Source organism: Microcaecilia unicolor, chromosome 4 (assembly GCF_901765095.1).
Source record: "Microcaecilia unicolor chromosome 4, aMicUni1.1, whole genome shotgun sequence".
Classification (NCBI taxonomy): Eukaryota; Metazoa; Chordata; class Amphibia; order Gymnophiona; family Siphonopidae; genus Microcaecilia; species Microcaecilia unicolor.
Genome location: NC_044034.1, coordinates 223,197,831 through 223,212,507, shown reverse-complemented (window position 1 = coordinate 223,212,507; position 14,677 = coordinate 223,197,831). Strand labels below are relative to the sequence as shown.

The following is a 14,677-nucleotide window of genomic DNA, read 5'->3' as shown; positions in this document are numbered from 1 at the left end:
GGTCAGTAACTCTCAATGAAGTGGAGTTCCTCAGGGGTCTGTGCTGGAACCGCTGCTTTTTAACATATTTATAAATGACCTATAGATGGGTGTAACTAGTGAGGCAATTAAATTTGAGGACAACACAAAGTTATTCAAAGTTGTTTAATCGCGAGAGGACTGTGAAAAATTACAACAGGACCTTATGAGACTGGGCGTCTAAATGGCAGATGAGGTTTAATGTGAGCAAGTACAAAGTGACGCATGTGGGAAAGAGGAACCCGAACTATAGCTACGTAATGCAAGGTTCCACGTTAGGAGTCACCGATCAAGAAAGGGATCTCGGCATCGTTGGTGATGATACGTTGAAATGCTCAGTGTGCTGCGGCAGCTAAGAAAGCAAATAGAATGTTAGTTCCCTATGAGGAAAGGCTGAAGTGTCTAGGGCTCTTCAGCTTGGAGAGACGGCTGAGGGGAGCTATGATAAAGGTCTATAAAATAATGAGTGGCGTGGAACGGGTAGACGTGAAGCATCTATTTACTCTTTCCAGAAATACTAGGACTAGGGGGCATGCGATGAAGCTACAAAGTAGTAAATTTAATATGAATCGGAGAAAATGTTTCTTCACTCAACATGTAATTAAACTCTGGAATTCGTTGCCAGAGAATGTGGTAAAGGCGATTAGCTTAGCAGGGTTTAAAAAGGGTCTGGGCGGCTTCCTAAAGGAAAAGTCCATAGACCATTATTAAAGTGACTTGGGAAAATTCACTGCTTATTTCTGGGATAAGCATCATAAAATGTATTGAGCTTTTCAGGGATTGTGCCAGGTTAGAAACAGGATACTGGGCTTGATGGACCTTTGGTCTGTCCCAGTGTGGCAATACTTAAAAGTTATTTATATATATACTTATGAAATTTTACCCCTGATGCAGGCAACTGCCATGCTGGTTCCTCCCTTTTTTTGTGTGCTTCTATATCTTGACTGCTCTGTTATTTTTTGCCTCTCCTTTTACTCACCCTAGACAAACGCTTCATCCACCTAGTTGCAGGGTCTGCTCTGACACTCTCACTTCATTTAGGAGCATCATGTGCAGCTTCTAAAATATAGCCCTCCCTACCTGTATAACACTCACAGACTGGGTGGCTCCAGGTAGTAGGGAGACAGCCTGAAAGCACTAAACGTTAAATATCACCGTCTTGTTGCAGTGCCTGAGATCTAAGAATTGGATGTTATGTATTGGTTTGTCGGCTGCAAAGAAGTCTTTTAGGTGGTGGCAAGGACTCAGAATTACATGTTATGTACGGGACTGAATTCTCATGGGTTCTGAAATGCAAACAAGTAGAAACTCCTATTATCACGTCTACACTTATACCATGAGGAGGAGTACACAGTCATGCGCTAGTCGCGTCAGCAGTAGCACACTCCACCAGAGCCAAAAAAAAAACCAGTCAACACCCCGCCCACTGGTGACGTTTACTGCAGGGGACAAATAGATAAGGGGCGCGAGCTTGTTTAAAGCAGTTGTTAAACAGGAAGTCTCACCTGCCACGGCCCCGCTCGCCACAATTAAGCATGTCGGCTTAGAAGGCCGGTCAAGTGCCTGAGTGAGAACAGGACCTCCTTGTTTCTTCATGTGACTCATCACAAACGCCCAGTCCCGCCTTTGCCTTCAAGCGTCTTTCTTTTCCTCTGACTCAAACAGTAAAATGTCATCCGCAGAGGCGCCGGTCTGCTGCTATGACGTCAGTACGCAGAAAGAAGATTGCGTGCAAGGGAGGCAGGGAGGTTGAAGAAAACAGGTGACGGGATGACGTCAATTAGTCTACTCTCTGTTTCCCCTTTCCCGCGCAGCCGTCATCTGTACACTCAAAACAAAGCAAGCAAACCTATGAGCTGCTGCATCCTCGTTGTCCTTCTTATTGTTGGTAGCATTTTTATTTAATCTCACTTTTATTTTCAAACAAGCTGGCATGGTGCAGCATAGGATGAAAAACACAGAAGAGTGCACTAATGCTAGAAACACCCATATACTCTATATAACTCATTGTTCATTGATTCTAGCAACATCTTCACTTTGTGCATAGAAACCAAGCCCAACTTAGCTATAATGTTCCTGCTGTTAAAAGCTAAGTTATAGCTAAGTTGGGCTTGGTTTCTATGCCCATAGTGAAGATGTTGCTGGAATTAATGAACACTGAATTGTACAGAGTATGAATATACATATATTGGGACCAAATTCAACTATTAAAATTATTATGCACAAAAGAACATGTGATGATTAGAAAATGTAATAAATAAATAAACAAGTAAATGGAGTTTTTTTAGACCAATGAATGAGACTGTGAGCTGTGACATAAAAAAAGGGCTGTTACTCATTAAGAGAACAACCAGAACTTTTGTCAAATGACAACCACAGCCAACTAAGGTCTTTCTCCTCCATTCTTTGTTTCTCAAGTGCATATTTAATTTTTGAGTTTTTTGGATTAATAAGGAGTGAGTTATTTGTTCCACTATTTATAGTTCTGGTGTTTGCACTTAGGGCAGCAACTACTCCTTAACCAGCCTGAGGTTATATATCCACTTTGGGATTCCCCTCTCCTCCAAGGGTCCTGACAGGGGTACAGGCAACCAAAGGCCACTTCTTCCCCCAAACAGGAGCCTTCATCATCTTTAACTCGACTTCCCTTATCAATCAACTACTAAACCCATTTTCTTTCTGCAACATTTCAACACCACTCCCCTTTAAGCTGGGTCCTCCTTCCACCCACGGACATCTCAGCTCTCCCCCAGTAACTCCAGAGAGCTGACACCACTCAGTAATCCCCATATAATGGGGGATTACACTCTCTCCCAGTAAAGAAAAGATGATTTTCCTGGTTCCATCTCAGGAAATCATCATCCCTTGTCCTCAATGGCCAATCTCCTAGGTTTTGTTCTCCCTTCCCTTTGGAACAACACAAACCCCACACAACATTTCCAACTTTATTTCAAACCACAAACATATTTTTCCCCTTAACCTTGATACTCTTATCACATTTTCCACCAACACTGCTTCTTTACTCATATTTAAGCAAATTTACCATTTACCTTTTTCCTCTTTACCACCCACCAATCACTGCATATGCTCTGGAGGCAGGTTGTTTATTTTTTATATGTATATGGAAGTTGTTATATATCAGATTGCATTGCCTGTAACAGTTTACATTTCTTGGGCCTTTAAGGAAGGCAGGCAGTGCCTTTAGACTACAAATATTAGTCTTCCTGCAGTGCTCTGTAATATGCTTTTCCTGAGCATATGTCCCAGTTCCCTATGCCTTATGGGACTTTTCCTATTGGCAGGCTTTTGCCCCTGTGTATGCTGGGATGTAGCCCACCCTTCTTCTCTCCTTTTGGGGTTTGAGAGTGTGACTGCCTCATGGTTTTCTAAGGACTGTAAGTTAACTTTGTTGTACCTGTTGCATACTCCCAGATTTTTACCATTTAAAAGTTTTGACAGCATCTACTCATCAGCCAGTGCTGAGATATCCTGGCTTCCCTGGTTACAGGGTGAGCTTGTAGAGAACAGACTCCCAGTTCTGCAAGGCAGAGACTCTTGTTCAGCACATCTAACTGTAAGTCATATTTCCTTTGTTAGATTTGCATTAAAGAAGATTTGGTTCAAGTGTTCTGAGTCTTTAAAGTGATGTTCTATACTCTGGTTCATGGCATGCTATCTCCTGAGCAGACAGAACCTATCAAGAAAGAGAGCAGAACATGCTCCCAATATTTGCTTGCTTTCATCAGAATCTCCTCTTTAAGGGAGAATTCTCTACCCATATTTCCATGTATAAATTTCTTTTTACATCTTCTGTTAGTTTAAGTAAGACACCCAGATAACTATAGGGTGGTAACCTAGTTAAACTGGAACTTTATTTTTCTTCTTTTAAGCATGAGTCAGGACACCCAGATATTTCAAAGGGTGGTAGCTTCCTCAGCCTTTACCATTTGACTTTAATACACTACTCCCACAATTCTCTTATCCCGCTGTTATTTTTACAGGGTTTCCATACATCACACCTTCTTTCAACTCTTCATTTTTCCCTCACTCCCTACAATTAGTAAGGAAACTTTATCTTAACACATAAACCAAATGTTTTTATTAACATAATTTTCAACTTTTCAAACTTTCCTTTTTGATAAACCATCACATCATGATGCAATACTTTGTCCAACAACTGTTTGTTCTTCCAGTTTCAACATAATCTGTTGTAACTTTTCCCTGTAGCAGTGCTATAACATACTTTTAACCAAGTGAATACAGTTGTAAATTCGGGACCTGAGTTCAACCAGTTACTGTTCACCCATACCATTTGGGGTCTGGCTTTTATACTATTACACCCCCATGTAACAGTCAAGACACATTGTAGGTTTGGGCTCGATGGCAGGGGTCTACCACCGCCACGTGATGCTTGCAAATGGACCAGCCAATAGCCCAAAATTTGCACTGAGCGTCAATTTAATGCTGGATTCAAGGATCCACTCGTTAGGTGGCTCCAGTCAAGCTTCATGTGCTGAAGGATGGCCTCCTGCACTCAGGTCTCTCTGTGCATCCACCACACACATTACAGGTAGTGGTACATAGGTATATTCCAACTCCCACATGTCCCAGACTATCTTCTTCACCTATATGTCCACCCTGCTGACTTAGGGAAGCATCTCACCCCCTGCTCTCCCCCATTCAATCCAGGGCTCCTCCAACAAATCATGTGGCATGGAATTTCCTAGCCAAACCCCATTCACCTCTCTTGATCTTATGACAGCCACTCCGCACCCTCCAGCTGACACTGTGCTGATGTTGAGGCTCCTGAGCAGGCGATCCACCTCTAAGCTCCTCACTACCCACTCAGTTGCCAGCCCCACAGGGGTATCTGAGTCCAACTCCCCCATCATCAAGCACATGTACTCCAGCATGGTAGTGGGCTTCAGAAGACCCATCTCCAAGTCTTTCGGCACTTTCCACAAGTCACTGTTCATCCCTCCTGATGACCAACTCAGTCTTGGTTCCTCCACACAGGCTTCCCTGGAGGGACTTAGGCACAGAGGTCACCACCTTCACCTCTGGCAGTATCTCCTCCATCGGGACCATGAGCTATTTCTCCAGTGCCTTTCTCCTCCATGGAATTCCTGATGGGTTCAGGCCTCCCAGACCCAAACAGAACTTTTGACTCAGCCAGCACCTTCTTAGGACCTTCCCTCAAGGAGCTCGCAGCCAGAGCCTCGATTTCCCTTCTCCCCTGGATCCGTGCCACAGGCATGTCAACACAGTTATACTGGGGTCAGGCCGCTCCAGTGGTGGCAATCCAGGCAACTTGGCCCATGGCTTCTCCATCGACAACTCGACAGCGGCATGTAGTCGGTGTGCCATTCCCTCGATTATTCTCGCCTCACCAGTAAGCACAAACTCCAGCTCATCTGTGTTCTCCATGTGCCAAACTCCTGGGTTTTCTACGAGCACTGTCCCGGGTCCCCGTTCTCAACCTCCCATGTGCAGTGTATGATGTCAGGCAAGCTACCTGTCCAATGAGCTTTCGCTCCCAGCAGTCCACACAATGTGCAGCGAGTTGGCGCACCTTCGGTTTCTTCCCACCATTTCCCAGGTGCTCACTGTTTGATTTATCTCTCGGGTCCATATTGGCCATTGGCGAGGCCTGGTAACTTTAGTCAATCTGGGAATAGTGCTTCAATGCCAACTTACTTTTGAAAAACAAGTCAGTGCACTAGTTAGGTCCGGTTTTATTTCTTCTGCAGCAATTCTTTTCGGTCATATTATAACTCATCCCTGCATCTCTGATGACCCTTTGCACTTTTCTTTCATCAGAACCCAATTAGTGTAATATTGTTTACTCAGGTATTTCCCAATCCCTGCTTAAGCGAATCTAAACAGTACAAAATACTGTTATATGGATTTTCTCTTGCGCATGATAAGTGAAGTGGAGGAGTGGCCTAGTGGTTAGAGCACTGGTCTTGCCATCCAGAGGTAGCCAGTTCAAATCCTATTACTGCTCCTTGTGATCTTGGGCAAGTCACTCAACCCTCCATTGTCTTATCTACAAACTTAGATTGTGAGCCCTCCAGGGACAGGGAAACACCCACTGTACCTGTATGTAACTCACCTTGAGCTACTACAGAAAAGGTGTGAGCAAAATCCAAATAAATTTTGATCATGTCATCATTGACTCCCTGTAGCACTCCAAATACATTTTTATATTGTAATGTTAGCAAGCAAGGTCTTATTTTCAACAGCTCCTTTATACTTAGTTCCACTTGTAGAATTACACATTCCTGCTCACCCCCTGCATAGGTCTACATGACTTTTGTCTTGCCTTTCCATTTGCCAGGCTTGATTCTACTCGTCAAAGTACCTGCTGTCATACCACTCCTTCACTTTGGAATGCCATACCACTTACCTTACAATCTGTTTGCGTTTGGCCTAGATTTAAGACCGCCCTTAAAGCTTTGTGCTTACTAAAGCATTTGGCAGTTGGGTGAACAGTAGGTAATGTGCTGAAACAGTACCTATGATATCCTCCTCATTTTTTAATGTATCTTTTATCTTCTGGCCTATGAATTAGTTTGTTGTTCTTTTCCTTTTTTATGTTTTTATCATTTTTATTATTGTAAACCGCTTTGTTAGTGAATCATGAAAGGTGGTATATCGAGATGAATTAACATAAACATACTGGATGCCATGACCTACTGCAAATTAGTATTAAAGAAGCATGGCAGTACCTGTTGCCATGGGAAAATGGCACCCTGTGGTTAAACTGTAAAAGCTGTTTCCTTTTTAATACTATTCTTTCCAAACCAATGCAATGTTCGATTTCTGCTCCAGTTAAGCCATTTCTCCCTTTTCTCCTCCAGGTCAAAGACATACACAAAGAAAACACAGACGCAGAGGTTGGAAAGAAGTCCATGAGCCATGTTTCATCTACTTTCCCTACCTGCTTAACCTTTCATGTTGTATTCATACTTTACATATATCCATGACATGACTGCATGGGGTTTTGATGAGGATTAGCACGGAAGTCTGTGATTTACCTAGATTCAAAATGGCCATTGGCAGAAGAGGCAGTATTTTCAAAACCTTAAACAATAGTCTCTCCTGACAAATCAACTACAAATTTGAATAAAAAAATGGGAGGGGGGGTCATAACAATTGTGGAATTTTAGCCTGTCAATTGAATTACTTTAACACAGTTTGGATAGTATTATAGATTTGGTATGTTTAACTGCTGAACTGGGAGAAAAAAAACATAATAGGAAAAAGTAAAACAAATGGAAATGACTTCCAACAACTATGACAAAAAAAACCAGGCAAGACACAAAACTGTATATGAGTTGTTCAATATGTGTATTTTTATAGATAGATTTATCTTTTCTTAGCACACAAACCTGATAAAGAGTTACAGGTGTCTCAGGAGTCATTTACAATTTCACAGCGTTAATGAAGTGGCCATACAGCTCCTCATGTAAGTAACACACAACGCTGAGCACACTTTCCCATCCACCCACCTGCCATTCACACAATGGGTTATCAAGCTAATACTAGATTGAGCTAAAAGAGGAAGCAGAGGGGATGCTAGAGGACACAGTGTTGGGTGTGACCCACAACAATGCAAGTCACATGGGACAAGCTAAGACTACTTTTTTAAAGTTTTAATCTAGTATTTTCTATTCTACCTGCATTATTGCATTTATACGCTTTTTTTAAAGTGAAAGTAAAGGGAAACTAAAGTTCTGACTTTTTGGGTTTGAGCTGCAGCCCATACAAAGTGTCCATCAAAAGCAGAGACAAAATTGGCAAAGTAAAATTAGGCAGGTAGGTTTGTGTGTCTCTTCTCCTGCACCCCTATCTCCTTCCCTCACTAGGAAAACAGCATACCACTTGTAAGTGCTAAGAGACTAGTATAAATTATCCATCCCTTTACATGTGTGATTACAGGTTAACTTTGGGATTTACAGGACACAATGCACACATTGACATATCTGGATCAGATGGGGTTTAAAAGGGAGATCTATACGGCAGCCGGTCAATTTAGAGACTTCCTGACTAGTTGAGTATTAGCATAATTCAAGCATGTTTCCCCTCCTTTATGAATAACTTTGATGTTATGAAAAATGGGCAGTACAAAGTGAACTTTTCACCATTATAGAACAGAATTCTCCAAATCAGTGGTCTGCAACCCTGTTCTGGAGGGACACTTAACTGGTCTGATTTTCAGGATATAGAATATATATACATGAGATAGATATGCATATGTCCATGGGGTGTTCAGTGTATGCAGACATTTTTGATACATATTTATTGTGACTGTCCTGACAATCTGATTGATTCGGTATGTCTCCAGGACTAGATTAGAAAATACAAACCTCATACTATGGGTAAGGCTTTACTTAGATTTGCAGTACAGGCCTAATATTGTGGACTCTGTAATTTCCACAAAATCAGTCACCAGTCAGCTGTTTCCTGCCATTACTATGTGCCTTATCATCTCTATTTCCTCATCCACAATTTAGGAGGACCCTATCCATGAGGTCTTCGTCCAGAACCATTCCCATAAGAAAAACCTAAAGTTGTTTACAAACTAGAGCAGAAAACAACTGGAATTGGATGGAAAGGTTCAGATATTTAGCTGAAAATATCCACACAAAAAAATCATCTTTCCACAAGACTGAGCACATCTATGATTAGTTGCAATGAAAATAGGACATTTCAGTTTTTTTCTTTTTTTACTTAGTGGAGGAGTAGCCTAATGGTTAGTACAGTGGGCTCAGATCCTAGGGAACTGGACTCAATTCCCACTGCAGCGCCCTCCATTGCCCCAGGCACAAAACTTAGATTGTGAGCCCACTAGGGACAGAGAAAGCACCTGCATATAATGTGTACAGCACTATGTATGTATAGTTGCACTATAGAAATGATAAGTAGTGTACTTGGGAAGACCGTCTAAATCAAATTTAGAACTGGGGTATAAGAAAATAAAGGTTTGATTTTACTGTTTTTTTCCCATAGAGACAAAAGGGAGGAAAAAGCCTCAGTAAATTAGGCCCAACGCAACTTGCTGAAGGCCACACGTGGGCAATGCTAGAGGTGGAATTAGAAGTAGGACACGGGGGAATAAAGTGACTTCCTCTAGGTCACACAATAAAGGGAATTTTATGAAAAATTTGCTATAGAGTAAAATTGTTCTAATTGATCCATGAATATGTCCCAGTATTTTATTTTTCTCTACAGGTTTCTCTCCTACTTAACATTCCAATCCAGACAGCATAACTAGACGACAGAGGGAAACCTCACTGACCCAGAGTGTGACAGGGAAGTCTTCATGAATGTCCCTCAGTGCTGCCGGATGTTGAGCAGGGACCACTCCAGTGCCAGCAGGTGTCTTCCCTGTTGCCTCCCTGCAATTTGTGTGCATCACAGTAGGCCTTATCAAAGAGCAGACTTTAATATGAGTCTGCTATGCTCAGCCTGAGTGCCAGAGCTGGCCCATGTCTCAATACGTGCATTGGAAACGTGCTGATAAACTTTCATAAATATACACAGAGAATCAGTGTGAGACCCAGTATTAGAAACTGATCACATACCCCCAAATTCTAGAAATGGCACAATTGGTCACGGTTATAGAATAGGACCAGTTACATATTAACACAATTAACTAATTAACACTAAATTGGTAAACAATTGGTGATACATGCCAGTAATGGGCATTAACAAGCACAAATTGGTGCTAATTTTCTATTGTGCGTGTAACAGATGGATGCCCCTATTCTATAACCAGCACGCCCAACTTTTCTCATGTGCTAATGCAAAGGGGGCATTAATGTGAGCCAGGAAGGGGTGTGTCAGGGTGGTCCGACTATTCTTGCCACACTTTATAGTATAGTTGCATTTACTCCTCCAACTGCCATATTTAGGCGCCATCATTTGTGCCAGTGATAAAGACATATCATAAGTGGTCATGCCTAAAGTTTGGTGCATAGCTGCCGGTTTGGCAACTGTGCCTTTATAGAACACTAGCTTAGCAGCAGCCAGTTTTTTTGGCACTTTTTAGTGATCTCTATTGAATTTATCCCATAGTGGTAGTGTCAGAGTTGACAATAGCATGGAGGCCCAGGGTGATAAGAGTTGGTGTTAGAATTGAAGCACAGGAGGTCAAGTGATTTGTTTCTTGTTCAGACACCCACTTCTGGAAGCACTCCTGAAACCAGAAGATGGCTCCTCAGAATGCGGTGGCTTTTCTTCTAGCTACCCCATCCCTACCAGGTCTCCTAAGAATGTTATTGAGCATTCAAAAGGATCATCTTTCCCACCTCTTTTTCCTGAACCCTAAGTGCCTACTGACATCCAAGGTGGTGGTAACTTCTGTGATTTACTCAGAGGTGACATCCTGACCTGAGAACACTGCTTCTATCTCATTTCAAGGGGCCACAACCCCTAAGAGCTGCCCTACTGGGTCAGACCAAGGGTCCATCTAGCCAAGTATCCTGTTTCCAACAGAGGTCAATCCAGGTCACAAGTACCTGACAGAATCCCAAAAAGTAGCAAGGTTCCATGCTACTTAACCTCAGGGATAATCTATGACTTTCCCCAGGTCTACCTTAATAATAAGAGGCTTTTAATTTTTGAAAAGATTCTCACTTGTAAATTACTGACATTGTTAAATATAAATAGTCCAAATTATCTTTGTGGCTCTTGCCTCCTACAATTAACAATAAAAGTATTAAACAGCAGCTGAACCCCAGAAATGATCCCTGTACAATGACTGCCTCTGCCATAACAGTTTCTTTAGAGCAGGCACCTTGGCTCCTGCCTTGGTAGTAAACAGCAGTGCTATATATTTATGGTACTCTGTGAAGCCTCTTAATGCAGACAAGAATGGTCTTCTTGGCTGCCTGATTTTCAGAATTGTTGAGCTCTGCCCAGCGGGTGTTTGCAATACCAGAAGACATGCACAGGACTACTCTTATCTGTATTAGAAAGTAACAGGGAGCATTCAGCCAGGCATGCTCCTTCATATCTCTCACATCCTTCCTCCACCATTTCAAGTCTTGTGCCCAGGGTAATATCAAGCATATTGTTCCCCTGCAGACAGTAGGAGAAGGAATTTATAGATGCCTAATAACATGTTTCTGGGAGGCATCACATATTGCACACCAGTGCTACCTCTAATAGAATACAATGTAAGGCATATAAACTAAAACAATGGAGATATTTCCTGTATAGATGATATAGTAGAAAATTCAACTATATCACAAGGAAGTAATAGGGAAGGGAAGCCAGAACATTTTTGTTTTGAGTTTTGCATGTCATGTGGGGAAATTTATATTTTTGTTTGGGTTCCCCCTTGTGTCATCACAGGAGACAACACAAAATTAGAATTTTCTGGCCACACCTCCCCGTGGCTTCCATTTCCAACTCCCCTCACTGCAGGCCCCTGACCCTATCCCTGATGGTCTCGGTATCGTGAAGGGGGGTTCTGAAGTGGTGGCTGTAAGAATGGGGAGGGGGGGCTTGGATCGTGGGAGAGACTGTCATTTGCACATCTGTTTTCAAATGAAATCCTGCCCATTTGTTGTTAATGACTGCCCATCCCAAATAAACCACATAATACTTAGGTAAGGACTTCTGTATGCATTGTTCTCAAGAGGTTATAGTGGTTATTTTGAAGCCCTATTCACAATTTGGATGTGCATAAGCCAGCATTTAGAAGTGTATATTGCATGCAAGTCTAAATCCTGATTTTAGAAAGCCAGGATATACATGTCCAAATTGCAAATGTATGCATGTTGTAAGAGGGCATGGTCTGGGCTTTGCCCTAGTCCTGCTCAGAACATGCACAGACCATGCTGTCTTGTAATATGCATGTATTTGCGATCTAGACAATATCCTGGCTTTCTAAAGTCAGGGTTTAGACATGTATATGATTATACATGTCTAAATGCTGATTTATGCTTCCCAATTTCAGAAGAAGAATGCATGAGTATGTCCACTGAGATCTGTGGTGAGATTTTACACCTGCTCCCAAGGACATCTAGATTATACAAAGGAGCTTGCTTTTTGCAGTGCTCTACTAGAGGGATTATGGGAGGTCGTCCCCTTGATCTCTCAGTGATCTTTGACCCCTCCAAAAACATTACTAGCAAATGTTATCAGGCTTTGTGACATCTTGGAAAACATAGACATGCAGGTTTGTAAAATGGAAGACATACCCATGATATGTTGCCATATTGACCCCGTTAATATTTTAGACATTGACAACTGCAAAATGGGTCCTGCTGCTGCTGCAGAAGGCCATCATATACATGTCCATCCTGTATGTGTTTTAGAAAACATCGGCAGATCTTTTCTAAAACACTATCCCAACTCACATGTGTCAATTCTGATATCTACATTTTGTCTAAATATACTAGTGTTTCAACTCATCAAACTGCACTGGCTTCCCATAGCAGAAAGATTCAGGTTCAAAGTTGCTTGTTTAGTTTTTCAAATCTTACAGGGTTTCTCCTCTGAACTTCTGACTATGACCACTTTGCTACATTTGGTCCAGTCTAACTGACTGAAAGAACAACTGATGCTAGCATCTCAGTTTCAAAAGACAATTTGAAATCAAAAGATTTTCAGCTCTCTATTTGCTGTATTTGGAGTTAAAATATGGAACTCTCTACCTATTGCCATCAGAACAGAAAACAGCTACTTTAGCTTCAGGAAGAGACCTTAGCTTCAGGAAGAGGCTAAAAACCTTTCTCTTCCCAAAGACTGCTTCATAACAATCCATTGACACAATCCATTGACTTGTACCTCCTAGCATCATCCATTATCCTTTCCTATAATATTTTTGGTCTCATGCATTACACCAATGGTCTCTAATTGTTCTCAAATCTCACACTAACATTATCGGCTTTTGTCTCACCTAGAACATAAACTGCACTGAACCCTGAAAAGGGAATATTAGCGGTATGCAAGAATTGATTTGATTTGATGCATAAGTTCCAAGCAATATGCATTTATTGACTTAAACGTGACAAAATGCCCCTATCATGCATCTGGCCTGGCTGCTTGTCTGCTTAGGAGAGTCTTAATAATGGTATACGAGGGCTGCATGTTAGGACTGAGTGAAATTGCACCGCTTCAATATGTACTGGCTATACCATGAACTATAAATATCATGTCATGGTTGCTAAACATTGTTTTAAAACATTAGATTTAAAAATGTAGCACAACAAAATGCTGTGTGAAAATGAGATCCTTCGGTCTTCCCCTTCACAGCATCCTGTTTAGAATCTCTTGTGTCCTCTCACTGACAATGGACTGCTCATCTCAGACTGTCCTCCCTGCTCAGTTAGTGATCCATTATTACAAATCAGTAAACTTAGCTCAATAATAGGAAGTGACGCACACACACACACAACTCAAGCGTTTCATTTGCACGGGGAACCCTGGAACAGTTGCAGTGATTCTGAAATATTTGCCACAGTTTTGTTTTTTCCCTATGAGACAGGGTTTTAGGAATAAGTGGGATGATTTCGTAACAGGGCACCTATGTAAAATGCCTTTATAAAACAGGTGCCTTTTTGGACAACATAGGCATCTGTATGCATTTATGAAATAAGCTCTACCAGTAATACAAACATTCTAATAACACAAATTTAGACCTGCTCCAAAAGAAGTGTATATAATATATATGTTTGTGTATGTATGTGTAATCTATGCATGTGCATATGTATTTTTTAAAAATACGTTTATATATCACACCACCACCCACCCTTCCCTCTCCCAACCTATGCCCTTGGGAGTTTTGCATTACACTTACTTTTATGCACGTGTACTGTTGTCCAATTTGATAAGATCCTGTTTTGCACACTGTAAACATGTTTTACATGCAGGAAAAAAAACTTTAGAAAATTACCCTCAATATGTTTATGGTCCACTGGTTACCCAGAGGGATGTTGCATGTCCTGCAACATGATGGACAACATATTTAGAGTCTGGAAACTAAACATCCTTTCTGCAGGGAGAAAATGTGACTTTTTAAATTATTATTATCATTCTGGTGCTGTGTAGCTGAATCATTAAAACAGTGAAAAAAAATTAAAGCCTGACATTCCACATCTTGTAAGCCAACAGGAAACATGTTAGCCTATTTCTTTGGCAAAATGTAAATAAAACCATCTGCAATGCTAATTACTTACAGTGCACTGTCAGCATACATGGTGTTAGAGAATTCACTAGACAGAGTCCCTATTCCAGAGAGCTTACAGCCTAAATGTCCTGCCCATGAAACAGGAGAAGGCATTTTCTAAGTGAGGTTTAAATGCTTCTGGTGAGTATCTTGCTATTACAGTAGGGTAAGCAGCAGTAGTAAGTGGTCTCTCTCCCCATGCTGTACACTCCAACTCAGAATTGGATGGTTTGTCAATAATTTTAATCTTTTGACTGGATTAATTCTTCTCCACCTGTTTAGTTGGGGTTTTCTCCTTTTAATTTTTGTATACAGTATTTGGAAATTTCTATGAAAAATGCAACAAAAGGTTTGGGGTGCATTTTAGTTATATTTTTCTTTCATTATGTTCTTACACCCTTACCCTTTGTCAGGCCTGATTTTTTTCTATGAATGGGCTTTTATACCAGAATCAAACATGATAGAATACACTGT

General features: G+C 41.3%; 1 protein-coding gene across 1 annotated transcript in view; it reads right to left on the bottom strand.

Moving 5' to 3' along the window:
• GATD1 (glutamine amidotransferase like class 1 domain containing 1) overlaps nt 1-1,718 on the bottom strand; it is an 85,646-nt gene extending 83,928 nt beyond the window's left edge. Inside the window, exon 1 of the mRNA XM_030201277.1 lies at nt 1,524-1,718. Within this exon, the coding sequence (XP_030057137.1) occupies nt 1,524-1,623 (100 nt within the window). The 5' untranslated portion in view covers nt 1,624-1,718. The remainder of the gene's footprint in view (nt 1-1,523) is intronic.
• Nucleotides 1,719-14,677: the final 12,959 nt, after the last annotated feature.